Source organism: Aplosporella prunicola, assembly GCF_010093885.1.
Source record: "Aplosporella prunicola CBS 121167 unplaced genomic scaffold K452scaffold_4, whole genome shotgun sequence".
In the NCBI taxonomy this organism is placed as follows: Eukaryota; Fungi; Ascomycota; class Dothideomycetes; order Botryosphaeriales; family Aplosporellaceae; genus Aplosporella; species Aplosporella prunicola.
In genome coordinates, this window is record NW_022983532.1 from 157648 (window position 1) to 184169 (window position 26522).

Here is a 26522-nt window from a genome sequence, read left to right on the forward strand (position 1 = left end):
CCTGAACAGTCTCCTTACCGGCAACCTTCTAAACGGCCTGCCAGCCAACCCTAATAACCTCGGCCTGTCCGGTTTTCAGGCCCCGACGGCGCCCACCACCCCGCAGGTGCCTAACGCTGCCGGTGCAGTAGGCAGCACCGCCGTGGTGGGCTAGCTGACCCAAGCGCTCGCTTCCTTGCAGCAGGCCGTTGCCGCGGGCCAGGTCAGTCCCGACCAGGTTCCGGCTATTGTGCAGCAGATTGTTAAGCAGCTGCTGACCGTGGCTGTCGTCAGTGGGTAGTGGGTAATGAGAACGGGCTATGATGGGTGTGATGGCGGCTGAAAAGGCAAATTTCTCCTTTACCCTTTCTTCTTCCCCTCCTTTTTTACCCTTTGGATTTCCCTTCCCACGGCATTACGCTACACCCCGCTTGCACTAACCCCCTTGGCATCACGCACGCTTGCACGCCCGACACTTTGTCTGCTTCGTGCTGCTGTCTGTGGATGAGCAAGCCTGGCTTGTCTTGTCTGCGGCACTGCTCTTCTTCGCCCCTTTCTTGGTTTGGTTTGGCTTTTTAATGACTTTCCTGGCTCGTCGGTTGTAACGCGTGTGGCTTTGGTGGGGACAAGGTGATGATTGATGATGACTCATGGGTTTGGGTGCGGAAATGATGGGTGTGAGGGAAAGGGGATGGATGCGGTGGACTGGAAGGCAGGTAGTTAGTCGTTGAATCTAGTTCGGTTTGGTTTGATCTTGTCTGGCTGGTGGCTTTTGCGATTGTGTGTGTTCACTGGTTTGCCTGTTCGTGCATGGCTTTGGATAGGGTGTTGATCTCGTATATCTCATCGTGATATCTCGGAATCGTCTCGCACTTTACCAACTACGATTAACGGATGTAGCAATGAAGATACTAGAAGCCCGCCACTATTGCAACTGCTGCCTTTTCCTCTTAGATTCTTTATTATTTACTCTGAGGTGTAAGTTTGGATTAGTGTGTTCACATTTAAGAGAGCCGTATTTCCTTGCCATAATCATCGCGTTAAATCAACCGGCGACTATATATATGGGAGAGACCCTTTGGTTTCACGCCTATGAGCGAACATTCTCTTCCACTTCTCCAAATCGACTTGCTTACGACTGCCCATCACCTCCGTGCCCCTCTGCACGGCACGTACTGGCGTCGATTCTCCAGGAAGCTGCGCTTGGACATACAGTCGACGATCGACTTTCCGGCTCGGCATCTACTATAATATCTTGCAGCTCGTCGGTATTATAAAACAGACTTGCTAACTGTCGCTATGGGAGGAAGAAGACCACCACCATCCACCACCATCACTATGTCAGTAAGCTTGTTAGCTATATTGCCAAACCACCACGTCGATGAGTTCGTTAGGTGTGTTGTTAATGGGACCGTTTAACATAACCCCCTCGTGTCCGATATATCTGCGTTAGAGATACGTTAATGCAGAAGAGGATAACAGTCATGCAGAGAAGGGTTTAAGTACTAGTTAACTCGTGGCCATCCACTGACGTGTCCATATTGGTGTTGTCGTTGGCTTTGAAATCGTTATTGCTTGTTGTTCAGTGCACAATATTGTATTGCTGCCCTGGTCAACATCGCCCGCTATGACGTAAAGTTCATAGTGTTCGATTGAACTCGTCTTTACACCATCCTAGAGCGTAAGTATCAGTTGTAGAAATCACAACACCAACCTGTATGACTATGGAATTCAGTACACAACCACTCAGTGTTAACATCAACGTTGACCTGTACAGCCTTACAGAACGTGGTCGACAGCTAGAGGGTAGCTAGTTTAGCATATTATTTAAGAGTGATATCTAAGACGTTTTTCTGATGCCGAATATGCTTACCAGCTTTGTTAGGGTGATTCTCTAACAGCGACATCACATGGGCCGAAGGGGCTTCGGACGGTTTGTGGGTCGCTTATATATTCCTCTTAAATAATAAGAGAGGGTGTTTGAGATATCTACGATATGCTAGCGAGGTAAGCAATGGTGTTGAGTGTCACCATTTTCTGTTCACGTTAGCGGTCATTATGTTTTAATGTTGTGGGTGGTCGTCATTGTGGTTGTCTATAGTTACCACGGTATAATGCGTGAGATAGGTAGACTGAAAAAAGCTCTTCTTAATCTGATCAAGAATAGCCGGCCCCTCTTTGAAACCTCATCTAACTTTGAGGAATGAAGCCGATCTGAAAACTTTGGGTTGAGTCTTCCGGACACCGCCTAGTTGCAAAGCTAAGGACGTGCAGAGTAACGCTTGGATGTGTTTTTATACTTTGCCACTTCTCAGCCGAAGGCGAGTATGTGAGCGTTGCTGAAGATAGTATTCTTTTAAGCATAGCTGGTATAACACAACAAAAAGCGCGATTTTGTTGAACGGGAGCGCTCTTCCTATACACATAATAGAGTGATGTAAGAAAGGGACCTATATATATCGAGATCGTTGTTACTTTCCTTGCCAGAGACAAAGATGCTGGACCCGTCGTTTGCCCCCTTAGTGCTTCCTGCCCCGAATTGCGTAAGACTGGTTCGATCAGTGTTGCTGTGCAGAATGCTGGCACTCTCCTTGTTCATGCAAATCGGCTTGTATAAAGGACCATGAACACAGCCTAGTAGGTCACGGCTCTGATCCTGGTGTAGTGAGAGGCAATTCATGTTCTATTTCGTGGCAACGTCATTAGTCTCATTGCTACCAGATCGGAGTAGTAGTATCAAATACATAGCCGTCTCATACATATTCCAATTCACAATCTCACGGAACCAACTCGGCGTCCGTTCCCATCACGCGAATCAAAGCACATGCTCTGGCACCGAACTCAAGACGTACCGCAGGTCATTACGAGTCGTTCGTTTCAAACAATTTTGCTCTAGACTCAGCAGCGCATGACAAGACGTAACCCCATGGCCATTCCTTCGTAAAGGTGCTTGTCTATTCGCATCGCCGAATTTTTCATCGAACGCCAAAGCCCAATGCAAAAGAAAAGACCTTCTCTCTCCCACCACTCCCACACATACGAACACACACACACGCGCACGCACCAAATCCCGCTTCCTCTTTCTCTCTCTCTCTCTTCCCTACGTCTAAGCATCGCCCGGCAGCAAGTTGCTCTTGACAGCGAACATCTTGGCTGAAACGCCAGCCGTGAAGCCATCCACCTGCCTGCTGTACTGCTCGACCTGCCTCGAGTTAAGCAGGGTCTCGAGCCTGCTAGGCTCCTGGGGCAGCTTGAACAGGCGCTGCCACTCGTCCTCGGGCAGAGGGGTCTGCTTGGCCGCGGCGCGCGCCGCGTTCTCGGCCTTGCGCTTCTGCTGCCACGCCGTGATCTTGGCCTGCTCGCGGCCCACGCTGCGCTGGTAGTACTGGTAGTTGTTCAGCTCCGTGTGGTGCGCCTCGATCGAGTCGAGCAGCAGGTCGCACGTCTTCTCGAGGAAGGGGTCGATGCTCAGGTCCAGCGCCTCGAAGTTGGGGCACAGCGGCGTCGACGTCACCAGCGGGTCCTGGTTCAGCGCGGCGAGATTGGTCGGGAACTGGAGCTCGCTCTTCGGGGGTTGCGAGGGGAGTTGGTGGAGCAGAGAGGTCAGGAGGTGCGAGTTGTGGATCGTGAGAGGAAGCTCGACGAGGATGTCCTGGTAGCGGAGGCCGGACTTCTGGAGGCTGCGCACATTGTTAGTCCCTCGTACCTAGTTATTGGTCGATTGAATTTGGCCTACCTCTCAGTGGTGAACTTGCCCTCCTTGTACGCCACCATGAACTGAGGGCTTAACCTGAAGGCCCTCAGGCTCAGCGCGCCCTGCGAGCTCCTGCTAACATCGTGGACCAGGGTGACGGTGCGCTCGTTCATCTCCTTCTGGTAGAAGAACTGGTTCTCGATGGTGTTGATGTTGACAAAGTTGCCCATGCTCGTGCTGGTGTACCATCCGACGTTCTGGGCATCGACGTTGACCTCGCGCAGGAACTTGATCATCTCGTTCTGGTAGACGACGTTGGCCCGGGCACGGGGCGCGGCGGCGGCCACGTTGGCAGAATTGTCAGAGTGGCTGTCGGTAGTGGGAGCATCGACGTTAGGGAAGGCGAAGCTGTTGGTGATCTCCAGGACACCGTTGACGTCCATGCCGACGAGGGAGCCCGTGGCCGTCGTGGGGAAGGTCTGGGAGCAGTGCTTGATAATCTTCATGAGGACAAGCGCCTCGACTTGGACCGCGCGGAGCGGCGACTCCTTCAGAACGTCGGCCATGGTGTCTGTTGTTGGCGTTGCGGCGTGCGGTGGTGGTGATGTTGTCGCGCGCTGTGGGGCAGAAATTCCATTGAAGATGTCGGCGAGGTGAGCGCCAAGAGTTTGCTTTAAGCGAGCCTGCAAAAAAGAACGGGGATGCACTCGAGTTTCTTTGTGAACCTTGGTAGAAGAATTTGGAGGACAACTCTTTGCTGAAGAACCTGATCCTCTAGACCCTGGGCAAGTAAATGTACGGTCGCTGGAATGTTCACGCGTCTTTCTGTGACCCTTCTGATCGTCCGGGATCTCTTTGCGGTATATGGCCCGTGCGCTGTATAAAAGAACTCAACTTTCTTGCAGGTTATCCAAGTCTTAAGCTGGAAGGGACTTAAACTCTTGCTCCAGATGTAAGAACAGGACCGACTGTTATGCAAATCAACTACTTTCTACACAAAAGTTCGTTCGCATTGCGATGAACACTCCTATAAAAACTTCACTGGATTTGGTATACATAAATTCCCACCGGTCAACTCCATGTCCAGGCGGCCTCCATACTCTATCAAATCCCGTTGACCCATCGACTCGAGCAATGGCTTACAAAGCTTGGTTCTCATCGGAGGGTTCATATTACTTCGTAGCCCTTGTTTGACACTTTCTTATACCATTTGGTGAGTCACGCCCGAAGCTTGGTCTTGGTCAATACTGCTATCAAACAGAACCTAGCGCGCAGTTGGATCCAAGTTGACCACGTACGGCGGCGATTCCTTAGAATAGGTTTACGAGTCGATGTGCTGCTTGAGGTAGTCTTTTCGCTGTCGGTCATAGCGACGCAGATAATGGTTACGGGAAAGCCAGAGGGATTCATCGCCATTGCAATGCGACTAGTTTGCGAGCGTCCCAGTAGGCGAGTTTCATCGTGATGGTAGTGATGGAAGATACCTAAAATTTATGGTGGAGGTTTATCGAGGAAAGGCGCACGACGTCAGCCCAGAAAAGTTCGGCTCGGGCCGAGCGTGGTAGTCGTGGCCGTCAGATGAGAGCGATTACTAGATATAAACGGCCAAGACTATCTTTGACCGCCTTCGCCTGCACGCGAACGACATCATCCCGCGTGCCGCAACGGCGGCGCAGCTTCTCTGGACCACATCAACAAACCCACCATGACCCTCGAGGATTTCGAACGCGAACTCGCAGCAAACAAGGCAGAGGAGCCACCCAAGAAGCGCCATCGTAGCCGTAGCAGAGAACGGCGCCATCACCGCTCCGAAGTATTTCATCGCAAACCCTCTGACCTCATGTCCACCAGCTAATGCGCGCGCAGGACAAGGACCAGAGACATCACCACCACCATCATCGTACCTCCCACCATCACAGTTCTCGGGACAAAGACGATGATTCACACCGCCGGCACAAGCGCTCTCGGCGCGAGAGGGACGACGACGACCGTGAGGACCACCATCGCTCGTCGCGACGCCGGCACCGTAGCTCTGATCGCTCCCGGTCGCCCATCGTAGACGAGGAAGACCAAGACTTTGTCGAGAAGGGTACTATGGACGCCCCTCCCGGAGAAGAAATTCTGGACAAGCGCCTAGCCGATGCGCAAGACAATCAGCTGAAGCGCGATTCTTGGATGGAGGCGCCGTCAGCGATAGACGTGGACTATGTGCAGAGGAGGAAGGAGCCCGAGCCAGACAAGACCAAAGCTACACAGAAGGATTACCAGCTGAAGATCCATGACAAGGAGATCAACTCTCATCTACGCGACTTGCAGGAAGGGAAAGAGACCAGCGCGCTTGCGGACGAACCGGCGCAGCATGAAGTCCGCTACACATTCGGGGATGCAGGGTCACAATGGCGTATGACGAAGCTCAAGGCTGTGTATCGTCAAGCGAAAGAGACAGGCAAATCGGTTGAGGAGATTGCTCTGGAGAGATTCGGCGACCTGCGCGATTTTGATGATGCACGGGAAGAAGAGATTGAGCTTGACCGGCGCGACAGGTACGGCAAGGACTACGTTGGAAAGGAGAAGCCCAGCGGAGAGCTGTTCCAGGAGCGAAAAATGGCCGCCGGTGTGCGGAGGGGTTCTGAGCATGAACGGGCTGTTCCCGACCTGCCGCCACAAGGCCAAATCATGGAAGAGAAGAACCCTCCAGCAAGGACGACCGTCCTTGACCAGACGGCATTGAACAAGCTTAGGGCGCAGATGATGAAGGCGAAGATGAGGGGTGCTCCAAAAGCAGCGAAGCTCGAGGCCGAGTACAACGACGCCATGGCCGGCGCTGCCAACCGCAAGGAGCCGGAAGTTGTCGTTTTGGGTGCCATGGAGAACCGCATGCTCGCAAATCGGAAGGGCGAGGTCAACGAGATTGACAACAAGCGAGGCAGGGAGCGGGGCCTGGTAGAGGAGAACGAGGACATGAGCATTGATGACATGGTACGACAAGAACGGAGGACCAGGGGTCAAGGCAACGAAGGCCTTTTGCTGGCAGAGCGCATCGCGAAGGATGCGAAATTCGACAACGACCTCGATTACATTGACGAAAACGCCAGCAGGCTGGCCAAGCGCGCTCCCAAGTCGACAGTCAACCTGCGGAATACGGCAATCAGCGACTTCCACAAGATGAACAGAATCCTTGATAGCTGCCCCCTATGTCACCACGAGGATACGAATACCCCGCCTGTTGCACCCACAGTATCGCTGGCCACTAGAGTATATATGACTCTTCCGACCGAGCCAGAGATTAGCGAGGGTGGCGCTTGCATTGTACCAGTTCAACACCGGAAGAATCTACTCGAATGCGACGACGACGAATGGGAGGAAATTCGAGTAAGCCACCCCTCCATGTCCACCCATGCCAAATGATCAATACACTAACATCGTGGAAGAACTTCATGAAATGCCTAATCCGGATGTACCACGACCAAGGGCGGTCAGTCATCTTCTACGAAAACGCGGCAGCTCCTCATCGGCACCTGCACGCAGCGATGATGGCGGTCCCGATCCCCTACAGCCTCGGCGACACGGCGCCGGCCTTCTTCCGCGAGGCGATTCTCACGTCGGACGAGGAGTGGAGCCAGCACAAGAAGGTCATCGACACGGGCAAGGCGGCGCGCGAGGGCATGGGCAAGCTGGCCTTCCGCCGCAGCATCGCGAAGGAGATGCCGTATTTCCACGCGTGGTTCGAGATGGACGGCGGGCTGGGCCACGTCGTCGAGGACGAGAGACGCTGGCCCAAGGGAGACTTGTTTGCGAGAGAGGTTATTGGCGGGATGGTGGATGCGGGGCCCGACGTCATTAAGAGGCAGGGCCGGTGGCATAGGTCTGATCGTAGGGTCGAGGGGTTTAGGAAGGCTTGGAAGAAGTTTGACTGGACGAGGGTGTTGACTGATGCGCAGTAGTGGGTGCGCAGGAGACGGTATACTTGGGGGAGCTGTGCTATGCCCGATTACCCTAATTGAGACATCCAGGCGGAGGATGCAAGACTACCGGGTCTTCACAAAATCGATCACCTGAACGACTCTCACGGCATTTTGCCTGAGGTTATTTTCAAAAACGAAAGCAGAAAAATTCCAAAATTGCCGACGATATGTAACTACCTACTGCGACCAAAAAGTGCATTAGCAGCCAAGCGGTGCAGTTAAGGCACGACACACTCGCACCCAGCCTGCAACGAGACCGGCCCACAGAACGCTCGCCTCATCAGCCCCGAAAGGCGAACAAAAAGCTCGCTCGCCCCGGACTATAGCAGCAGGACGAAACCCCCCTGTGCTCGCCACACCTACCCGAAGCGGCAACCAAGACGCCACGCCCCAAACGCAACGGGGCGAGGGCAGCGGCGCCAGCGGCGCGCCGTGTGGCAAGGCTGCCGTACGCAGGGCTACCATCCATGCTCGCAAGCACGCTTCTTACTCGCACTACGTCGGAAGTTGGCCGTGTGATGCACGCCGCATGCGGGCCGGGCGTGCGCGCGCGCTCGCGCCGAACCCTACACCATCGGCGGCGGAAGGCCGGGAACAATGGCTGCGTACCTGCGCGCGCCGGTATTGCGCCCTGCTGCTACTGTTGCTACAGTACAGCTTGGCAGCAGTGGTATAGAGGCATACGCAGGGCAAAGGCGCGAAAAAGGCGTGCGTGTTGCGTAGGTAGCTGGGACGCTAGGTCGGCGCCGGGGCGACCTCAGCCGCTCAGCCCGGCTTACTCGCACTATGTTCGAAGTTGCGGTTTGGGTGCCGAATCGGGGGCGCTGACTCGGGGCGGTTTGGTCAGTGTCGTGGCTGTGGGCGAGGGGAGGGTGTAAAAGTAGGTCCGGAGCGTTGGTACGGCGCGAGACGCGAGTAGTGTCATCCGTCGTTTTGGTGCTGCGGTGGAGGAGCGAGCAGCGTGCGTTACCGTACCTTATTCCCGGGCCGCCGGGCTGCCAAGGCCCTGCCAGTGTCCGTACTTTACATAGCAGCCCATGTCTATATAGTATAGGCGAATGCCGCAAGGAAGCAAGCGCTCCCGCTGCTCTCTCAGTCTCCCGGCGCGTGCGTGTTGCTGTTCAGCAGCAGCAGCAGCAGCAGCAGCAGCAGCAGCAGCAACAGCGACGGCCCGGCAGCGCGTGAGTAGCCGGGTCTCTCGACCGAGGGAGGGCGCCTAATTACTCGCGCTATGTCCGAAGTTCAAATCCGCCGGCGCGCGAAAGGGGGCGTGGGCGGCAGCAGCGAGGCCTTTTCTGACTCGACGGCGGGCGTGGTGGCCTTTTGGCTTGTCATTCATCGTGCGCTTTCGGGGCAACGCTTACTCGTGTGCTGCCCTTGCTCCGACGTTTGTTGAGCCTTGGGATGCCGTGCCATGGGGGGCCGGATGGGAATGACTCGGTGCGAGGTGAGGGAGAGGGCTTTTGTGGGCTGCTTGTGTTTGAGGTCGCGGGTTGAGTTCGGTTGGTGGTGGTGGTGACGTTGGTGTTGGTGTTGTTGTCGTCGACGAGCTTCGGATTATTTTATCTCGAGTTTAACCTAACTTACTTTAAGGTATTTCCGACCCTTTTTTACTTATGCATTTTCCGCAATAGAATGTGCCAGACGACTCAGTTAAACCAAAGATGAACAGGTGAAGTAGGGGACGAGTTTGCCACCGCATGATGGGCCACGCATTGCTTTTCTAGGTGATATCGACTCTAGAACAGAGGACAGTCGGGACAAAACCCAAAAGAGTAAGGACGGCGTCATAAGGGAGGGAGTGGGCCATGCTGAAGTCCGTCGCAGGCACGAAGCAATCGAGGTTTAGGTTAGGGTTTGAACTGTAGGTGCTGTGTTATTGTCGCGGAGAACTATAGGTTGTGCAATCATACGCATCGATGAAGTATGATGGTCATGATTATCTGGAGAAAATGGTGCTCTGTACTATGACCCACCGTCACTAATATCCCTTGATACCGGCAGCGCTTTGGTGCGAGTACTCCACTGCAAAAAGTAAGCATGATATCGCACCTATTGCTTGCTTTCAAGTATGACTGGCGAAATCAAGCCCCTCCTAATTTCTTAGCAAAGGTGCGTTTACAACGCAAGTGCACGCTTGGGCAAAGCGAGAGGACTTGCGCACCATGCCCTTGGAGCCGGTGCGGCTGAGACAGACGGCTCAGGGACACAACAAAAACCTTGTACTTTTCTCCTTTGTGACCTCTTTACTGCTGCTGTGTATAGAGGTAGTTTGCCTTCATCTTATATGTCGCTGACCGATGATCGCGAAGTGTTGGTTCTGAGTTGCGACGTCGTCGCGAGTATCGTAGGCGGCGATTCGGGTGCGTCGGGAACTTGTCGCCTGGAAAACGATGCAGCAGAGAAACCGGACCAAGGGGAGCAAGCGAAATGAAGAGAACGTCGAGGAAGCAGCGGAGGAAGTATGACGACGAGCCGTGTTTGCGGGCGCAAGTGAAACGCCCACAAAGAAGCGGTGCTGCTGGTGTCGTTGCTTTGTTAGCCAGCCATACTTATCGGTCTGAATTAATACCTACACATCAAACGATAGACAATCATGCTTATAGAGGTGTTCATGCATGCGGCAGTCGGATGTTGTGGCGCAGGATGCTCACTGTTGTAGCACAATTTCGCGGAGAGAGACCGTGTCGCGGGCGAGGAAACTCAACACCACGAGTTCAACATCGCGAGTATGTGGTGTACAAGCATAGTAGCCGTCAGAAGCCAGTGGGCATAGAACGTGCATTGCTGGAACATCAACTTCAAGGAAAGGAAGGATCACGAGCGAGAAGACTCAACATCAAGACTCAACAACACCACTAGTATCTGACGAACAACGTGAAGTGACCGCCAGAAGCATTGGGCAGATAGCACGCCGGCATTGCTACGGGAAAGGAAAAACAACACCACCATCCAGAGCCCACGGCAGCAAAAAGTCAGGCCCGAAGGCCCTATAAACTCGCCTACTGTGGCAAGTTTCCCCAGTGCGTTTAGACGTCACTGTGGCCCCCAGAACGAACGGCAACTCTGGAACGGAAAGCCGAAGACTTACAAAGTTGCCAACCCCCAGATTCGAACGCAGCCCTGGAACGGAACACCGAATCTCTTACGGGGCTGCGATTACCCCCAGGACCACTGCGCCACTAGCCCCTCTGTATCCCGGAGGACAACAGTGAACTGGCGGAACGAACTTATATGCTTGAGGGGGAGGGGGGCGGTGTTACTGTTTTCGTGATGGTGGGGGGTTGGTGGCGTTCTGTTGTTAATGTGCGAAAGGTGTGGCGCTCGCTGTATGTTAAATGCCACAACTCGGCATCCGGCCGACTGATGACGCCTAGCACTGTTTGCACCGTACATCTTCTCTTACGTTTTCTTTGCCAGCGCGTTCGTTTGCTTCACTGAAGTTCGTCCTGCCCGCATCCTTTTAAGTGAGCTTAAACAACCGTTTACGCTCAATTACGAAGACGGCGTCAAGCCCCAGACCACTGGTTCCTGAGAGCCAGACAATACAGCAGCGGCGGCGTCTGCACATCCCACGTCGGTCAAGTAGAAAGGCTCAATCAACCTATCGCCAAAGGATTAACATTGGCATGGAAGATATGGACAAAGAGGCACTTGAGGGAGCGGTTCGCTCTTCAAGAAACAAAAGATAATTACGGCTAGGTACGCTTTCCCTGCGTGACAAGCGGTCGTTGTCACTGGCTTGTGCTATGGAGACAATCAACACTCTACATCGGAAGCGTAAAGTGCGACAAGAGCGACCAGCAACTATTCCGAGCAAACTCGGTCAAGACATATCACTATAAAGATAGGTACCAACTCTCAGGAGCTGTAGACGTGATGCGCAGTCCCCATGACCCTTTCACCAAACAAAACTTGGCTCGTCTGCTCACATAGCCCCACAAGCAAGCAAGCGGAGAAGCAAACACATCCAACCTTTTTAAAGATTGCCCCGGACGGCGCTGGCCCACTTGTTGTGGCTTCTGGCGATGTTGACGGATCGTCGGACCGTGAAGAGGAATAGAGGTTCACTCGGATCCAAGCATAGTGAGCAGGACAACAACACACTGCACAGTAGTCAGTGGTTTAGTGCGAGGCGGAAGGCGTAAGCATGTAATTCGTCACTTTGAGATCGTGATAATTGTCATTGTTACTCTGAATTTATGTAGACCATCAGCAAAAGTTCAACCACTGCGTTATCTTTTCTGGAGCGCGGACAGCTTTCGTTGTTGACAATCTGCAAACAGGTTTAGTAGGGAGAATAGCACCACACCCAATCATCTGTTCGTCGTACTCTATGGCGGCAGAGGCTAACTTAAACTTAGGCCGTTCTTATTGACGATATCTCCCGAAGACAAGTCAGTGAAGAGCTAAATAAAAAGCATTGTATCTGCCTGCACGACAACAAAATGGTCATTGTGAGCAGTACCGGAGCCCTGGTTCTCAGAGAAGACGGATGGCATTTTCTGAGCAAACAGTGAAGAGGACTGAGCTTATGGGTATTCACTGGATGGTCTAACGTTCTTTGAGAGTTTTCTGGTGACTATGCCGTTGTCAGGATATCTAGAACCAGCTCTACACCCTGCGCTGTTGGAACTCAGACGCTCTGCGCATGCCATGACAGTGCAACACAAACCAGCGTCGGTCACTGAGCAGTATTTTCACGAAATTCTACCATTTCAAGCTATAAAACATGGTTTTGAGAAAGCCAATGGACAGAGCACGAAGGGTATCGAAGATCTTAGAAGGCACGCATGGAACTGGTTTCCTCAGTATGGGGCAGTTGCGACCATAACTTGAATTTCCCATTGCAATAATCTTTCCCGAAATTCTGCAATCGAGCGGCTCTCTTGATCCATGCAATCATCGCTTCAAGCTGGTGTTGAACGCCACCATTGCTGTGAACTTATACGGTGTATCAGTTGGAGGGCTTGATGCTTGATAGCATCGAAGTGGCGTGAAAGACCTTGTAGATTGTGAAAGAATGTGCGATGCTTGTTTATGTCTTTGCTTAACCAAGCTTTGTTTAGGCAGTTCAAGACCGATGGCATTGCCGGGTGTTCTTTCATATGTTTTGTGACCTAGGCCGGGTTACTAGCCGGTATGTATGCGGAATTGGTTTACGCTTCCAGGCACGTATTTATATCTCTCTCTATTTTCCTTGGTATCTACTACGAAACTGTTTCGTGTAGGCAGGCGTAGAAGTAAGTACTGTACCTACGATGATCGTGCCTAGACAGTTTTGAGATAGTTCCGTGATTACATTATTCTTATTATCTACATTACCTTCATCTCCACCTCTTTCTACACCTCACAGCACCTTACCCCCTACTCCCACCACTCCCCTCGACTTGCAGCTCCGCCTCCTCCGCCTCCAACGCCGCCTTCTCATCAGCAGTCAACCCACTCTTCGCAGCCTTAATCTTCACGAACCCAACCATAAGCGCCAACGCGACAGCGGCAGCTGCAACCTCAAACCAAAAAACGACCTTATAGCTTTCCCTCTTCCCCCTATCACTCGTGCGCGCAGCGGCCACATCCGCAAACCCCAAAAACACGGCAATGCCAAGCTGGAGGAGGGAGTTGATGAGGGCGCCAGCAAGGCCCTGCTGGCGCAGCGGCAGACTCGTCGTGATGAAGACGTTGGCGACGTTGAACGTGACGTCGATGCCGATGGTCGCGCAGATCATGCTCGGGAAGGTCCAGGCCCAGTAATTGGCGCCGGGCGGGGCGAGCGCGAATAGCAGGGGGCAGATGATGAAGGCTGCGCCCGAGAGGATCATGAGGCCTGTGCCGGGGATACGGTGCAGGACTAGGCCGCCCACGGTCGAGATTATGCACCCGCCGAGGGCCATGGGCGTGAACCATGCGACTAGTTGCAGGGGCGTGCCGCCCATGATTTCGCTCATGCTGGTGGGTGGCCGTTAGTGTTGTGTGATTGGTTGGGTGGGGGAAGGGGTGTTGTGTGGGCTTACTAGAAGGTCGCGTAGAGGAGGAAAATGCCTAGACTGCCGTACGCGAAGAGAAGAGCCACGCACAGCGGCTTCATGTACTTGGCTTTGAACATGTCGAATGGCAGGAGAGGCATCTCTGCAACCCAGCCTTCGACATAGACAGCAGCCATGAGGAGCAGAACGCCCACTGCGAGTAGAGTCGGGATGTATGGTGTGGCCCATCCGTTGGGAGCGTGCGCGCTGTCTGTGATGGCGAAGACGAAGAGGATAAGTCCGCAGGAAATCAGCACCGCTCCCCACCAGTCCATCTTGATTTGCAGGCCTTTTCTTTCTTCGCTGTCCGAAGGGATGGTGAAATACGCGACGACGACTGTGCTCAGGCTCAGTATTGTTCCAATAAAGAAATAATATCGCCATGTTGTATATTGCGCTGTAACACCTGCAAAAAAGATCCCGATGTAGAAGCCTAGTGGCGCCATAGCACCGTACAAGCTGAATACCATGTTCTTCCGAGGTCCAGGCCGGTAGACGCTTCCAAGAAGCATCAGGCCAGTTGGCAGATACGCAGCTGGCCCAAGGCCTTGAAGGGCTCGGCAGAAGTCCATCATTAGTTCGTTTTGCGACCAGCCTGCAATGAAAGACCAGACTGTGAACCAGGCGATGCCGGCGACATAGACGGGGAAGCCGCCGTACATGTCGCCAAGCCTACCGAAGGTGAGCAGGAAGCAGGCGACCACGAGGGAAAAGGCATTGGCGGGCCAAGTGCTGGATGCGGAGGGAATGTTCAAATCCTCGGCTACAGTTGGAAGGACGACGTTGAAGCCGGAGACAAAGTATTCCTGGGCTGGGTCAGTACAAGGTCGTGATCTGGGATGCTCCGTGGCGCGCACCGTCAAAGCTTGGGACATTGTAATGGAATAGACAAAGCCGATTTCATTCCATAATGATTTGAACTTTTCTGGGCGTTGGCGGCCGAGTCGTTCCAGACGCGCTTCTTGGGACTCGCCCTCGATGTCTTCTGCTACTCTTTCATCCAAGCCTCTCGATGGACTTCGAGAGCGGCTTTGAGGTTCTCCCGACATTCTGTCATGTTGGAGATGGGTTAGATGAAAGCCCGGAAAGTGACAGGAGATGATAAATGAATGGCTTTATGGGACAAAATAAAGAGCTCGACCTACCTTGCGGCGTAGTCATTATCAGACATGCTTGTAATCAAAGGGCCAGGATAATGAATGATAAGGATGCAATTGGAACGAATATGAAAGGAGCCTTTACTAATAATATACAGCGCAGCCCACCGCCACTGCGGGAGGGAAGTCTAAGGGAATCCATCAGGAAGACAACAAACCGGAGAGCACTCGAGCGCGATGACGCCTTGGCGACAACTGAGCAAGCCCAATTAGCAAATCAGCCCCCCAAGAGAAAGAAAAGGCGGGAAGGCGACAGCGAGCTCACGTGCGCAGTGTTGGGCCGGGAGTCCGGCCGCCGACAACTGACTAAGCCTCACTAGCGCGCAGCAAATCCGTCCATAAAACCCTCGCCGACCTCTCGCACTCTCCTTTTTTCTTCTCTATCATCAGTCAGGTATACATACCTTATCGAGGCTCCACTACGGTGGCTTGCTGAGGGTTTTGCTGTGTCTTCGGGCACTGTGCTCCTCCTTCCGTTCCCGGCCTCGTTGATAGACGTCTTGCGTCCGTTCTTTCCTACCAATCGCGTTTTGCTCGTTTCATGGGCCGTGGTTGTGGGATGGCCGCTACATGCCTTCGCTTAAACGAAGAGCTTTTCGCGCGACTACTGCGCAGTTTCTGCAGTCCGTCGTGTGCGATATACCGGGTTGCACGTGAAAAAACGCAATAGGCTCTTTGGGCCTTTCGCGATACGCGTATTTGTATCCGGCCAAGTCTTGTCGCAGTCGCGTGAAAAATTGCATCCGCGTCGGCGGGGTCGAAACGCGTCGTCAACGTCCATGCTCGCGTTCACGCGTTTTTCGTGAAGCACTGCTTTCTGGGTGTACGAAAATTGCCACCAAAAGAACAAACACGGGCTCCGTCCATCGTTAATGTCACAGCTTGTCACGATAATATAACAGAAATTTGTTGACTGCGTATCCATTTGCTATTTTCAAGATGCATGCCGCGCTACCAAGTTAATGGCTAAGCAGCAATACAAAGCCCACAGACCACATCCAACAAGCGCCCTAGCACTCTAGTACAGACGGCGGGGAGGAGACATGGAAGCCTTGATGGTAAGGCTTCCAACGTTCTGCCAGCCCTTCTTAAGCAGGGAGACGAGGTAGTTGATGGAAAGCATGATGTTGCCAATCAGCTCGTCCTCGGTCATGTCGACGTTGCCGACAGCGACACCCATGCAAAGAACCTTCTTCAGCTGGAACTTGATGGTGGACTTGACCTCGGTGATCTTGGCGGACAGATCCTCGCTGTGGGAGACGGGGGTGGGGAACTTGCCCGCCTTGGAAAGACCGGGACCCAAGAGACGGGGGATCTGCTTGATCAGGGTGTCGGAGGCGACGAAGGCGTCGTACTTGTGGGCGAGCTTCTTGATGAGCTTCTTGTTCTTGTTCAGCTTCTTCAAGTCGTCGGCGGACATGGCGTCAACACCACCGTGCTTGGCACGGTCAATGTCGTGCTGGTCACCAAGAATGCTATGTATCCGTTAGCCTCGCGCTCTTTTTGGGCCAAATTCCGCTTGGTGTTCGCCAGCGATTCGGAGTGTGCATACCAGATGGCCATGTTGGGGCGGGGGACCTTGGGCAGCTTGACGGTACCGCTGAAACGCTTGTCACTGTTGTCTTCATTAGCCAATGTCCAGCGCAAAGTGAGAGCCGGCCGCAACATACCGCTGGGGGTCATAGTTCTTGAGGCCGATCTGGAGCTCGACGGTCTCGAGGAAGTTCCTCTTCTTCTCCTCGTTGGAGTAACGGAGGAGCTCCTGCACGTTGGTGCGCTGCGCAAAGTCAGTAAGAGCGCCCGGGGGCAGGAGGACCGCTACTGACCACGCCGGCGACGGTGATCTTAGACATTTTGAATAACCGTCTTCCAAGAGATCTTGAGGGTCTTTTGGTGAGGACTAGGCGCAACTGTCGTGGTTGAAGAGTTCAGAACTTCGCCGCTCGGTGATTTGGCGACGCCGTTTCGGCCCACGGTGCGCCGGATTTGCTAAGCGAACGCTAGCCCGATTGGGACATGGTAAGGTTTTCGGCATCGCCTTCTTGCTCATCCGGACGTCAACTGGGAACATCTCTGCTTTGCATTTCACGGGTGCATGTTTGCACCAGGCAAGCCGTGTTCCAGACAGTCATTTCGAACGCAAATCTCCTACTAATGCGAATATCTGCATGCCTCCAAATCATTCCCTCTCAGGCTCCCGCAAAGAAATCCATATACCGACAGACTTTCATAATCGGTTGTGTTTGATCGCTTGTCTTGATCCGTTCGTACTCCCATTCGTCGAGGATTTGGAATCCTAGCTTCGAGTAAAGTGATGTTGCTGGGACGTTGTCGGCATCGACCATGATGGTATATCTCACACGTCCAGCCCTACTGGAATGGGAGATGGCGTCTTCGATGAGTTTCTTGCCGATGCCTCTTCCGCGGGCGGCCGGTACAACGAACATGCCGGACAGGTGATAGCGCGGGACAGCATCGGAACCAAATGCCTCCTTCTGGCCTTCATCTTTTCGAGCTTCGCTACCCCAGGGAGACCCCGTAGCCAGCAGATGGGCTTCGTCTTCCTTCTCTACCCCTACCAAACGTAAACTGCCGAGCCACTCGTGGCGAAGGATCTCAGCAGCTGCTGCATCCGGGTCGGAAGTCTCGGAACGGACTTCAACAGCAGGTCCGTCAAGCGCCACCAGAGTAATCACTTTGGGGTTCTTCAATCTATTCGCCCATAACTCCAGAGGATATTGTTCTTCGTGTTCGTAGGTCGAACCAAATGCTGCAGGATCCAGTTGTAGGGCTTTGAGGCGGAATTCCTTCTGACGCAGCACCAACTCGTTCCAAATCCTCGGATCTTGGCAATGCTTAGGTACCACCGCGGTCGTAAAGCCGTAGGCAGCCATCGTTGTGCCTCTATCGTTGCGCCGGAAGAGCTTTGTGGGCCTTAGTGCTGTTGGGAGATCGTTCTTCACCGGGTCGCTGCACTACGATGGTATCTGACTTCATCCTCCAACATGAGAAAACGTCCTCCTTAAATAGGTTGGCCACAGGCCTTCACGCGCATGCGTTGGCACGGCAGGTAACGTCTGTTACCGCGAACCGAGATCCTACCGCCTAGCGAGACAGGGGACGATACAAGCAGTCCCTGTGTCCCTATACAGTACTCCCTACCTAGCTTACGGCCTGAACCTCGGGTACGGGCAAAAAGGTCTTAGAGTACGCAAAATCTCTACGTATCTCAACTAGCTCTCTTCTTCTACTCGGTATGATTATCACCATCTCACAAGATGGTGAATCTCGCTTGACGGTTACCTGAGGAGGATCGCGGAGTCAGAGTTTGCCTTCCGCGGGTTGCATGAACTACGCGAGCTCATCCTTGTGTGACTGGGGCGCAGGGGCGGCGCAGCGTGACCTTGCCGCGTGCTTGGGACGATGGACCTCAGCCGTCACCAGGCTCGGCCGATCAACCTCTTGACGATGATATACCGCACACAGAGGACGAAGGTTTCTTACGCAGCGCTGCTCTCTTTTCCGTTGTTGCATTCCTGGGGCGTTGTATATAACTAATGGCTCTCGCAGTTGAGGACCATCAGCAGGTATCGCCGAGCTTCCATGGGAAGGATCTCCCCGATTTCTATCACGACCTTCAAAATAGCGATATCACTGAGAAATTTCGCGACTTTGACGATCCGACGAATTTCCTTAATTTTCAGCGAGCTGTAGCAGACGCGCATAGCCGGAACTTCGTCATCGATTTCGCTGACGATGAAGCTTGGTGTGGCTTCAACCTGGGCGATGATGAGATCAAAGCACTTGTTTCCGCCGGTGTAGGTTCCTCAGAATGTCACCTTCTATGCCCTCTTCCACAGCTAGTCGCATCGTGCTTCATAACCCTTCAGTCCTTCTTTCAAAGGCATCAACTGACACTGCTATTCAGGCAGCTACACATGACAGTACGAGATGGATGTGCGTGGAGTTGAGTTGATCAAGAGTGTTTCTGCCACATTCTAATGACATTCTTAGCAACATATGGCTTCCTTACAAACAGAGGGAAATCCTAGCTGTAATTATTTCCTAGAGCCATACAAAATCACTTCTGTACTAACTGAACTGTAGACCCTTGCGAAGCACTACGACTTCTCGCCGCGTTTATTTGAACTCATGAAGTCCGAGCCAATACAGGACTCGAGTCAGCAGTCAGATGCTATCAGTCATTCTTCCCTCTTCAAGCGTATGAATCACTACCATGGCTTCCATCGGAAGGCAGCACGGCCAGGCACTTCAGGCTCCTCAACTTTAGGAGATCCTGAGGATCAGCTTGGCACTGATGCCATACCTCTTGCAGACCTTCCACTTGAACCCTCTTTTGGGGTAAGTCACTATCAAATGGTTGATGAAGTATGGCACTGGGCGACAGTAGACGAGGGCAGACACTGTAAGGAACATAATCTAACTCACCAGAAGCCACTTACTCATAGTGTGTAGATGTTTGTTTAGGCTATAACTCTCTCCACAACATCAAAGTCCAAGCACCCTTACCTGCAACCGAGGGGATCGAGAGCCGAAGCGATGACCTCCCAGACGGCAAACGTGTCTGGAGTTGGCTCATCCTCTGCGAAGACCGAACCGTTATATCCATTCACGAAGATCCCTACCCATACAGCAACGGCCATCTCCCGCTCAAACACGAGGACCACTACTCTCTCCTTTCCATCCGCCGCAACCTACTCAACGTCTTTCGTAATATCTCAAAAGCCCACGACACATCAAAAGACCCCGCTATCGCCATCCTGCCTATTCGCCGCCGGATAGGCTCCAGCGCAGCCGAAGCAGCACACCGACCTTCAGATGCACCAGGCCTACTATTCTACTACCTCTTCGACGACTGGTACACGACGTACAACCTCGTGGCACGGCGGGAGCACAAGTACGCCGAGCTGCTCGAAAAAGTGCGCGTGGCAATGCTGAGCAAAGCGGAACTGAAGCACGTCAACCAGCTGCACCGGATCGGGCGGCAACTGGCAGTCTTGAAGCGGCTGTACTCAAGCTACGAAGCCATTTGCGACCGCGTACTCGAGCGGCACGAAGCCACACTCGCCAGCCTCAAAAACTCTCACGTCATCGGCGACCAGCGGAACATCGAGGACTCGATAGCCTCGTCAGGGCCGCATATCCCGGAAGCAGAGAGCATGCTGGGTGTCAGTTTGAGCTCGGCCGCAAGAGCAAGGTTCAAGAGGCTGAAGGACAGGACGCGATTGTACGCGCTGAGCGAGATCCAGGAATGCCTCGACCAGAAGGAGAGCCTAGTTATGATGGTACGCGAGCTGATCTCTCGCCTTCGATGCCCTATCCTCGCACCCACCACAGTCGTCCCCTATTCATCGATCTTGGGCTGTAAGCTAACTCACGCACCCCGCAGAACTTCAACCTCATCGCGATCAAAGAGTCGCTCAGTGTCGAGCGGCTGACGCGCATCACGCTGCTGCTCGCCAAAGTGACGATCCTGTTCATGCCCGTGTCGTTCATGGCAGCGTACTTTTCGTGCCAGTTTGAGGGCGTCGAGTTCACTGTAGGCCAGTTCTGGACCTGGTTTGGGATTGTGGGGTCCGTGAGCGCGCTTGCGCTCGTGACGTTTAGTTTTGTGAGTGGTACGTTTGAGGGCAAGATGATGTATCGGAGTTTTAGTCGTGCAGTGCTGGATTGGAATAGGGAGTGGTTGGGCCGGAGGACGGGGAAGGGGAAGAATGTTTGATGCCTACGCGAGGTTGCTGATGGAAGAGAGAGTTGCTGGAGGAAGATACCTAGGTAACGAAACAATGTCACACGCGTAACTGTACTCGTACAAGCCTTGTTGTACACCACTCGACTGCTCGACGTCACTCGTCGCCTTCATAGCCGTTAGGTGTGTAACAATGCCACGTCTGAGACCCCCGCTCGTACCCAGACAGAGCAATACCATCTCTCCCATACCACGCACTCAGCCAGACAAACCAGCCCAGCAAAACAGCCCACTTTTCCGATCTCATTCTGCTAATTCTACCCACTATCACGCAGCAGCAGCTTGCCTAGATACGTACCTAGCTATTCCATATACTTACCTCCTCCCCACTCTCCACCAATCGATCAGCCATCCAGCAACCCAGCAAAGCCATTCCATACTTACAAACAACCACAGCACACCCCCACCATCCCCAGCCTACCCACCCACCATACCAACCCCCTTCGTTAACCGAGCGAACGAAATCCGAGCCGCCGGCCTACCATTCCAGAAACCCGCATCCCTGCACACCCCCCAGTCAGGGTCTTCTCTCATATCAGCCCGTCAGAGATTGATCTGCACGCCCCATCACAGGGGGGCCAGCCCGCCTGCCGAGATATGATATATCAGTCTTTCAATTTAACCAAGATTAGCAAGGACGAGCATGATCTTCAGGAACAAGTTTCGTCTGATCCGAGATACCGGGGAGGGGCAGCAGTCGTTGGGTCGTAGGGCCATAGGGCTGGGCTGAGTGAGTCGTCGTCGTGGTGCCTATCGAAGGCTTTGCTTGGGCCCAGAAAGAGATAAATGTTCAGCTTGTGGGGAATATCGCAGCATTAACCAGTTGTAATTCGCTAACTACACGCGCAAGTCCAATCCTCGCCACGCTTTCTGCAAGAAAAACCAAGAAATCAATAGTGGCACACAGTGGCCCTACTCCCTCCGCATCCTTGTTGCGAAAGCTTACTCCTCCTCGACAGGAATGTCCTCGTCGTACTCCTCCTCGCCCTCGGAGACCGAGGCCTCCTGGTACTGCTGGTACTCGGAGACAAGATCGTTCATGTTGGACTCGGCCTCGGTGAACTCCATCTCGTCCATACCCTCGCCAGTGTACCAATGCAAGAAAGCCTTGCGACGGAACATAGCGGTGAACTGGTCGCCGACACGCTTGAACAGCTCCTGGATGGAGGTGCTGTTGCCAACGAAAGTGGAGGACATCTTCAGGCCGCGAGGAGGAATGGAGCAAAGAGCGGTCTGGACGTTGTTGGGGATCCACTCAACGAAGTAAGAAGAGTTCTTGTTCTGGACGTTGCGCATCTGGTCCTCGACCTCCTTCATGGAGACCTTACCGCGGCTAAAATACAGTTAGCACCATGGCAATTGCGCAATTTGCTGCGAGACTTACAAGATGGCAGAGCAGGTCAGGTAACGACCGTTGCGGAAGTCAGAAGCAGCCATCATGTTCTTAGGGTCGAACATCTGCTGGGTGAGCTCGGGAACGGTGACGGCGCGGAAAGAGTGAGCACCACGGCTGGTCAGAGGAGCGAAGCCGACCATGAAGAAGTGCAGACGAGGGAAGGGCACCATGTTGACGGCGAGCTTGCGAAGGTCAGAGTTCAGCTGACCGGGGAAACGCAAGCAAGTGGTGACGCCGGACATGACGGCGGAGACGAGGTGGTTCAGGTCGCCGTAGGAGGGGTTGCTGAGCTTGAGGGTCCTCATGCAAATGTCGTACAGAGCCTCGTTATCGATACAGAAGGTCTCGTCGGAGTTCTCAACGAGCTGGTGGACGGACAAGGTGGCGTTGTAAGGCTCAACGACGGTGTCAGAGACCTTGGGGGAGGGGACGACCGAGAAGGTGGCCATCATACGGTCGGGGAACTCCTCGCGGATCTTAGAGATCAGGAGCGTACCCATACCGGCACCGGTACCACCACCCAGGGAGTGGGTGATCTGGAAGCCCTGAAGGCAGTCGCAGCCCTCGGCCTCGCGACGGACGACGTCGAGGACCTGGTCGACCAGCTCGGCACCCTCAGTGTAGTGACCCTTGGCCCAGTTGTTACCAGCACCAGACTGGCCGAAGACGAAGTTGTCGGGACGGAAGAGCTGGCCGAAGGGGCCGGCACGGACAGCGTCCATGGTGCCGGGCTCCAGGTCGACCAGGACGGCGCGAGGAACATACTTGTTGTTGGAAGCCTATCAAGGATGGTCAGATAACAAGATTCGCGGCCAAGTATTAGGGGCTCATCACAAACTACCTCATTGAAGTAGACGTTCATGCGCTCCAGCTGGAGGTCCGAGGTGCCGTTGTAGCTGCTGTCGTCAGTCATCTGGGATCGGGCGAAAGCAATGGCGCGAAAATACTTACACACCGGAGCCATCGAGGCCGTGCTCGCCAGAGATGGTTTGCCTGAAGGGTCTCACGTCAGTGTATGAGGGGGGTGGCGGCGTGTTTTGGCAACAAACCAGAAGGCAGCACCGATTTGGTTACCCTGGGAAAAAGTTAGCACAATGGCTTGAGAACGAGGCGTGTGGTTGTACTTACGCACTGGCCGGTCTGGAGGTGAACCTAGAGCAGCAAAAAGACGATGTTAGCGGAATGTTTTGGTGTTGAGGCGGAAACGCGGGGCTGCCGTCAGGGGACGCGTGAAAAGCTGGAGGGACAACGTACGATCTCGCGCATGGTGATGGTAGTCGAGGATGGGTGGGAGTGAGGATGTGGTGGATTGGTCGGCCAGAGGAGAGTGGTCGAAGGCTAGAGAAGGGCGATGGTCGGGTGGTGGGTGCGGATGGAGAAGGGAAAGTAGAAGACGGGAGCGGTGTGGTGGAAGGCGAAGACGAGTGTTGTGGCCGAGAAGCGCACGGGCACCCGCCCTGAAAACAATGGTCGACCCGCCAATCACCATTTCCGCTGCAATAAACGGCCTCCTGAGGCACACAAGCACCAGACTGCGCAGCGCTGCACTCTGTCTCTCGCATCGAGACCATGTCATCTCGCCTACGCCTGGGCACTTGCCGCAGCGTCGCCCGTCGTGGCTTCAGCAGCAACAGCAGCAGCAACAGCGTCGTCGCGAGTGGACCAGCAGTGTACTGTCTACGCCCGTCTGGTGCTCTGCCGTGTGCCCGTGTTCGTCGTGATAGCCTTTCGCCCTTCACTCGTTTCAGCGTATGTACCGTACACAAAGAATCTAGCCGCCGCCAAGAATGACCTGGAGCCCTGAACCACGCGGACCCCGCAGCGACATGTAGTTCCCCGCCATCACCAACTTCGCCCTTTCACCACCGCCCAACCATCCGCCACGCCTACCATGAACCCCGATATCCTGAAGCACTACCTGGCCGACAGCCCTCCCTCTGTCGTGCCCTTGGCCATCAAGCCCCACTTTGAAGCTCTCAACGACCAGGAGAAGCTCTACGCTCACTACATCTCCGTGTCAGTTCACCCTGCGCCCGTGCGCTAAGCTACCCTGCTAACTGTAACCAGCGCCTGCTTCGCTGGTACGCGCATCGTCCTCCGTCAGGTCTCCCCCGAGTCCGAGCACATCTACGACTTCATAATCACCCTGTACAAGCATGCCAAGGGCGACTGGAAGAAGGTCCAGAAGGACGCTGGCCTCTCGGATGACGAGCTCAAGGCCTTCCTCGAGTACTCGGCCCAGTTCCTGGGCAACGCCGGCAACTTCAAGAGCTTCGGCGACTCCAAGTTCGTCCCGCGACTTGAGGCCAGGCAGCTGAAGGCACTGGCCACACTGACGCCCGAGACCCTGGAGTTGTACGAGAAGTTCAAGGACAGCATATTTGCGGGTAAAAATGAGGAGAGCATGCTTCTTGGCTACCCTGATGGAGGCCATGTCACCGCATATTACCCCGACTCGCCTGACATCACCAAGGAGGAAATCACTATCATCAGCGACTTCCTTGAGTCAAAGAAATTGCTACCCGAGAACACGAGAGTCCGGAAGACGAAGGATGGTTTTGACGTTCTGATTGCATCCGCTATTCAAGATCCCTCGAAGGATGCGAGGGATATCTCGGAGTCGGAATGGGAGCTGGAGGGTAAGCTCAAGGGTAAGAAGCTGAGACTGGTCTTCGGCGACTACTCGAAAGAGATGGCCAAGATCGCCGAGGCCATCAAGCAGGCTCAGAAGTATGCGCTCAATGATACGGAGAAGAAGATGATGGAGGAGTATGAGAAGTCTTTCACCACCGGTTCTCTTGAAGCATACAAGAACAGCCAGAGATACTGGATTCGTGACAAGGGCCCTATGGTTGAGACCGACATTGGTTTCGTCGAAACCTACCGTGACCCTCACGGCATCCGTGGCGAGTGGGAGGGCTTCGCCGCCATGGTCAACAAGGAGAGAACTAGAGCTTTTGGTGAATTGGTAGAATCCGCGCCCAAGTTGATCCCTAGACTTCCTTGGAATAAAGAGTTCGAGAAGGACAAGTTCCTGAGCCCTGACTTTACCTCGCTTGAGGTTTTGTCCTTCGCTGGTAGCGGGTGGGTTTTTGAGAGAACAGCTTTTACTGGAATGACGCTGACGTTATCATAGCATTCCGGCGGGCATCAACATTCCTAACTACGATGACATCAGGCAGACGGAAGGCTTCAAGAACGTCAGCTTGGGCAATGTTCTTTCGGCGAAGCCTCCGAACGAGCCAATTCCCTTCATCAAAGAGAGCGACTTGGAAACGTACAGCAAATGGCGTGACGCCGCCTTTGAGGTTCAAGTTGGCCTTCACGAGCTCCTTGGCCATGGCTGTGGCAAGCTCCTGCAAGAGACCAAGCCTGGCGAATACAACTTTGATATCAAGAACCCTCCCGTGAGCCCACTCACAAACAAGCCTATCACCACCTGGTACAAGCCTGGCCAAACTTGGGGATCAGTTTTCGGTCCTGTAGCAGCCAGCTACGAGGAGTGCCGTGCCGAGTGCGTGGCCATGGCTCTCTCTTGTGACTTTGACATCCTTTCCATCTTCGGATTTGGTGATGGCAAGACCGACATTGATGGCCCGGCCGGCGACGTCCTCTACGCAGGCTACCTCAGCATGGCCAGAGCTGGTGTCGTTGCCCTGGAGTTCTGGGATCCCAAGTCGCGTAAGTGGGGCCAGGCACACATGCAGGCCCGCTACTCTATCCTCCGCACCTTCTTGAATGCTGGAAAGGAGTTCTGCGAGCTTGAGTACACCAAGGATGATCTGTCCGACCTCACCATCCGCCTGGAGCGCAGCAAGATCTTGAGTCACGGCCGTCCTGCTGTCGAAAAGTACCTGCAGCAACTTCACATCCTCAAGGCGACGGCGGATGTAGAGAATGGCACGAAGATGTACGATGATATCACGCACGTTGACAACTTCTTCGCGGAGAAGGTTCGCCCCGCAGTGCTGGAGAAGAAGCAGCCCCGCAAGGTGTTTGTGCAGGCAAACACGGTGTTGGAGGGCGACAAAGCCGTCCTCAAGGAGTACGAGCCAACTCTGGAGGGCATGATCCAGAGTTACGCGGAAAGGGAGTACATCTGAAAAGCATAGAAGCTCAGACGCATTTGGTTCAGCACGCGCCTTGAAGTCTACGTAGTCCTTTGTAGATCCTGCATTGCATAAAATGATGATAGTGAATTTTGGCTATCACAGTACATCGCTCTGGGCACCATCGACCCCCTTTAATGAACCTTTATATGCTCGAGGAGCTGAGGGAGGTTCAGATGTAGCAATTTGGTCTGCTCGGCTCAATATTACTCGAGAGACGAGTAATTAAAGCAATTGGGATGCAATATTGGAGAGGGTAATGACTCGAGTGCAACGAAACCATCCAAAGCCTTAGACACATGCCACACTGTTCTATGAATAATAGTTGTTGAGAATGTACTTGTGCATCGAAGTGACGTGCCGGTGATTCGGCGGGCCGATCATCACGGCGCGTGAAGGGACGCGGCGCGACGCACGCAACTGAAG

General features: G+C 53.9%; 9 protein-coding genes across 9 annotated transcripts; 4 read left to right on the plus strand and 5 right to left on the minus strand.

Annotated features, from left to right (window-relative positions):
- Window positions 1-2579: 2579 nt before the first annotated feature.
- Window positions 2580-2988, plus strand: K452DRAFT_119077 (uncharacterized protein). The gene has a single exon (XM_033535150.1). The coding sequence runs from the start codon at window positions 2658-2660 to the stop codon at window positions 2889-2891; it is 234 nt and encodes a 77-aa protein (XP_033401076.1). The 5' UTR covers window positions 2580-2657; the 3' UTR covers window positions 2892-2988.
- K452DRAFT_264328 (uncharacterized protein) lies at window positions 2668-4282 on the minus strand. The gene is made up of 2 exons (XM_033538685.1): window positions 3716-4282; window positions 2668-3659 (listed from the first exon to the last, which is right to left on the minus strand). The coding sequence occupies exons 1-2, from the start codon at window positions 4237-4239 to the stop codon at window positions 3086-3088; spliced, it is 1098 nt and encodes a 365-aa protein (XP_033401077.1). The 5' UTR covers window positions 4240-4282; the 3' UTR covers window positions 2668-3085.
- Window positions 4283-5378: 1096 nt separating this feature from the next.
- On the plus strand, window positions 5379-7617 carry K452DRAFT_295015 (uncharacterized protein; the record flags this gene model as incomplete). The annotated part of the gene is made up of 3 exons (XM_033541765.1): window positions 5379-5486; window positions 5540-7045; window positions 7105-7617. The coding sequence occupies 3 exons, from the start codon at window positions 5379-5381 to the stop codon at window positions 7615-7617; spliced, it is 2127 nt and encodes a 708-aa protein (XP_033401078.1).
- A 5210-nt stretch (window positions 7618-12827) lies between these two features.
- On the minus strand, window positions 12828-14731 carry K452DRAFT_315629 (uncharacterized protein). The gene is made up of 3 exons (XM_033543876.1): window positions 14522-14731; window positions 13653-14470; window positions 12828-13587 (listed from the first exon to the last, which is right to left on the minus strand). Exons 1-3 carry the CDS (start codon window positions 14711-14713, stop codon window positions 12999-13001), a joined length of 1599 nt encoding a protein of 532 aa, XP_033401079.1. The 5' UTR covers window positions 14714-14731; the 3' UTR covers window positions 12828-12998.
- A 998-nt stretch (window positions 14732-15729) lies between these two features.
- K452DRAFT_264337 (uncharacterized protein) lies at window positions 15730-16760 on the minus strand. Its single transcript, XM_033538686.1, has 4 exons — window positions 16648-16760; window positions 16492-16598; window positions 16374-16436; window positions 15730-16296 (listed from the first exon to the last, which is right to left on the minus strand). Exons 1-4 carry the CDS (start codon window positions 16672-16674, stop codon window positions 15840-15842), a joined length of 654 nt encoding a protein of 217 aa, XP_033401080.1. The 5' UTR covers window positions 16675-16760; the 3' UTR covers window positions 15730-15839.
- A 132-nt stretch (window positions 16761-16892) lies between these two features.
- K452DRAFT_283728 (uncharacterized protein) lies at window positions 16893-17839 on the minus strand. Its single transcript, XM_033539825.1, has one exon. The coding sequence runs from the start codon at window positions 17713-17715 to the stop codon at window positions 17011-17013; it is 705 nt and encodes a 234-aa protein (XP_033401081.1). The 5' UTR covers window positions 17716-17839; the 3' UTR covers window positions 16893-17010.
- Window positions 17840-18209: 370 nt separating this feature from the next.
- On the plus strand, window positions 18210-20647 carry K452DRAFT_243330 (uncharacterized protein). Its single transcript, XM_033537905.1, has 6 exons — window positions 18210-18639; window positions 18750-18778; window positions 18836-18875; window positions 18929-19247; window positions 19298-20127; window positions 20232-20647. Exons 1-6 carry the CDS (start codon window positions 18379-18381, stop codon window positions 20562-20564), a joined length of 1812 nt encoding a protein of 603 aa, XP_033401082.1. The 5' UTR covers window positions 18210-18378; the 3' UTR covers window positions 20565-20647.
- Window positions 20648-21508: 861 nt separating this feature from the next.
- K452DRAFT_348962 (uncharacterized protein) lies at window positions 21509-23361 on the minus strand. The gene is made up of 7 exons (XM_033545570.1): window positions 23242-23361; window positions 23116-23139; window positions 23037-23062; window positions 22939-22980; window positions 22829-22883; window positions 21976-22766; window positions 21509-21924 (listed from the first exon to the last, which is right to left on the minus strand). Exons 1-7 carry the CDS (start codon window positions 23251-23253, stop codon window positions 21534-21536), a joined length of 1341 nt encoding a protein of 446 aa, XP_033401083.1. The 5' UTR covers window positions 23254-23361; the 3' UTR covers window positions 21509-21533.
- Window positions 23362-23506: 145 nt separating this feature from the next.
- Window positions 23507-26227, plus strand: K452DRAFT_264346 (uncharacterized protein). The gene is made up of 3 exons (XM_033538687.1): window positions 23507-24003; window positions 24055-25071; window positions 25124-26227. Exons 1-3 carry the CDS (start codon window positions 23879-23881, stop codon window positions 26088-26090), a joined length of 2109 nt encoding a protein of 702 aa, XP_033401084.1. The 5' UTR covers window positions 23507-23878; the 3' UTR covers window positions 26091-26227.
- Window positions 26228-26522: the final 295 nt, after the last annotated feature.

What these genes read in the sequence shown, in the direction of transcription:
- K452DRAFT_119077 (XM_033535150.1), top strand. Translation starts at nt 2,658, where the DNA reads ATGTTCTATTTCGTGGCAACGTCATTAGTCTCATTGCTACCAGATCGG.
- K452DRAFT_264328 (XM_033538685.1), bottom strand. Translation starts at nt 4,239, where the DNA reads ATGGCCGACGTTCTGAAGGAGTCGCCGCTCCGCGCGGTCCAAGTCGAG. An exon ending in GGCAAGTTCACCACTGAGAG is followed by an intron (nt 3,660 to 3,715) that starts GTAGGCCAAATT and finishes CAATGTGCGCAG; the next exon opens with CCTCCAGAAGTCCGGCCTCC.
- K452DRAFT_315629 (XM_033543876.1), bottom strand. Translation starts at nt 14,713, where the DNA reads ATGTCGGGAGAACCTCAAAGCCGCTCTCGAAGTCCATCGAGAGGCTTG. An exon ending in CAATGTCCCAAGCTTTGACG is followed by an intron (nt 14,471 to 14,521) that starts GTGCGCGCCACG and finishes GACCCAGCCCAG; the next exon opens with GAATACTTTGTCTCCGGCTT. An exon ending in CTCCTCTACGCGACCTTCTA is followed by an intron (nt 13,588 to 13,652) that starts GTAAGCCCACAC and finishes GCCACCCACCAG; the next exon opens with CATGAGCGAAATCATGGGCG.
- K452DRAFT_264337 (XM_033538686.1), bottom strand. Translation starts at nt 16,674, where the DNA reads ATGTCTAAGATCACCGTCGCCGGCGTG. An exon ending in AGATCACCGTCGCCGGCGTG is followed by an intron (nt 16,599 to 16,647) that starts GTCAGTAGCGGT and finishes GACTTTGCGCAG; the next exon opens with CGCACCAACGTGCAGGAGCT. An exon ending in AAGAACTATGACCCCCAGCG is followed by an intron (nt 16,437 to 16,491) that starts GTATGTTGCGGC and finishes TGAAGACAACAG; the next exon opens with TGACAAGCGTTTCAGCGGTA.
- K452DRAFT_283728 (XM_033539825.1), bottom strand. Translation starts at nt 17,715, where the DNA reads ATGGCTGCCTACGGCTTTACGACCGCGGTGGTACCTAAGCATTGCCAA.
- K452DRAFT_243330 (XM_033537905.1), top strand. Translation starts at nt 18,379, where the DNA reads ATGGCTCTCGCAGTTGAGGACCATCAGCAGGTATCGCCGAGCTTCCAT. An exon ending in AACAGAGGGAAATCCTAGCT is followed by an intron (nt 18,876 to 18,928) that starts GTAATTATTTCC and finishes ACTGAACTGTAG; the next exon opens with ACCCTTGCGAAGCACTACGA. An exon ending in AGTAGACGAGGGCAGACACT is followed by an intron (nt 19,248 to 19,297) that starts GTAAGGAACATA and finishes CATAGTGTGTAG; the next exon opens with ATGTTTGTTTAGGCTATAAC.
- K452DRAFT_348962 (XM_033545570.1), bottom strand. An exon ending in CAAATCGGTGCTGCCTTCTG is followed by an intron (nt 22,981 to 23,036) that starts GTTTGTTGCCAA and finishes GAGACCCTTCAG; the next exon opens with GCAAACCATCTCTGGCGAGC. An exon ending in TGAACGTCTACTTCAATGAG is followed by an intron (nt 22,767 to 22,828) that starts GTAGTTTGTGAT and finishes CATCCTTGATAG; the next exon opens with GCTTCCAACAACAAGTATGT.
- K452DRAFT_264346 (XM_033538687.1), top strand. Translation starts at nt 23,879, where the DNA reads ATGAACCCCGATATCCTGAAGCACTACCTGGCCGACAGCCCTCCCTCT. An exon ending in TACGCTCACTACATCTCCGT is followed by an intron (nt 24,004 to 24,054) that starts GTCAGTTCACCC and finishes AACTGTAACCAG; the next exon opens with CGCCTGCTTCGCTGGTACGC. An exon ending in TTGTCCTTCGCTGGTAGCGG is followed by an intron (nt 25,072 to 25,123) that starts GTGGGTTTTTGA and finishes ACGTTATCATAG; the next exon opens with CATTCCGGCGGGCATCAACA.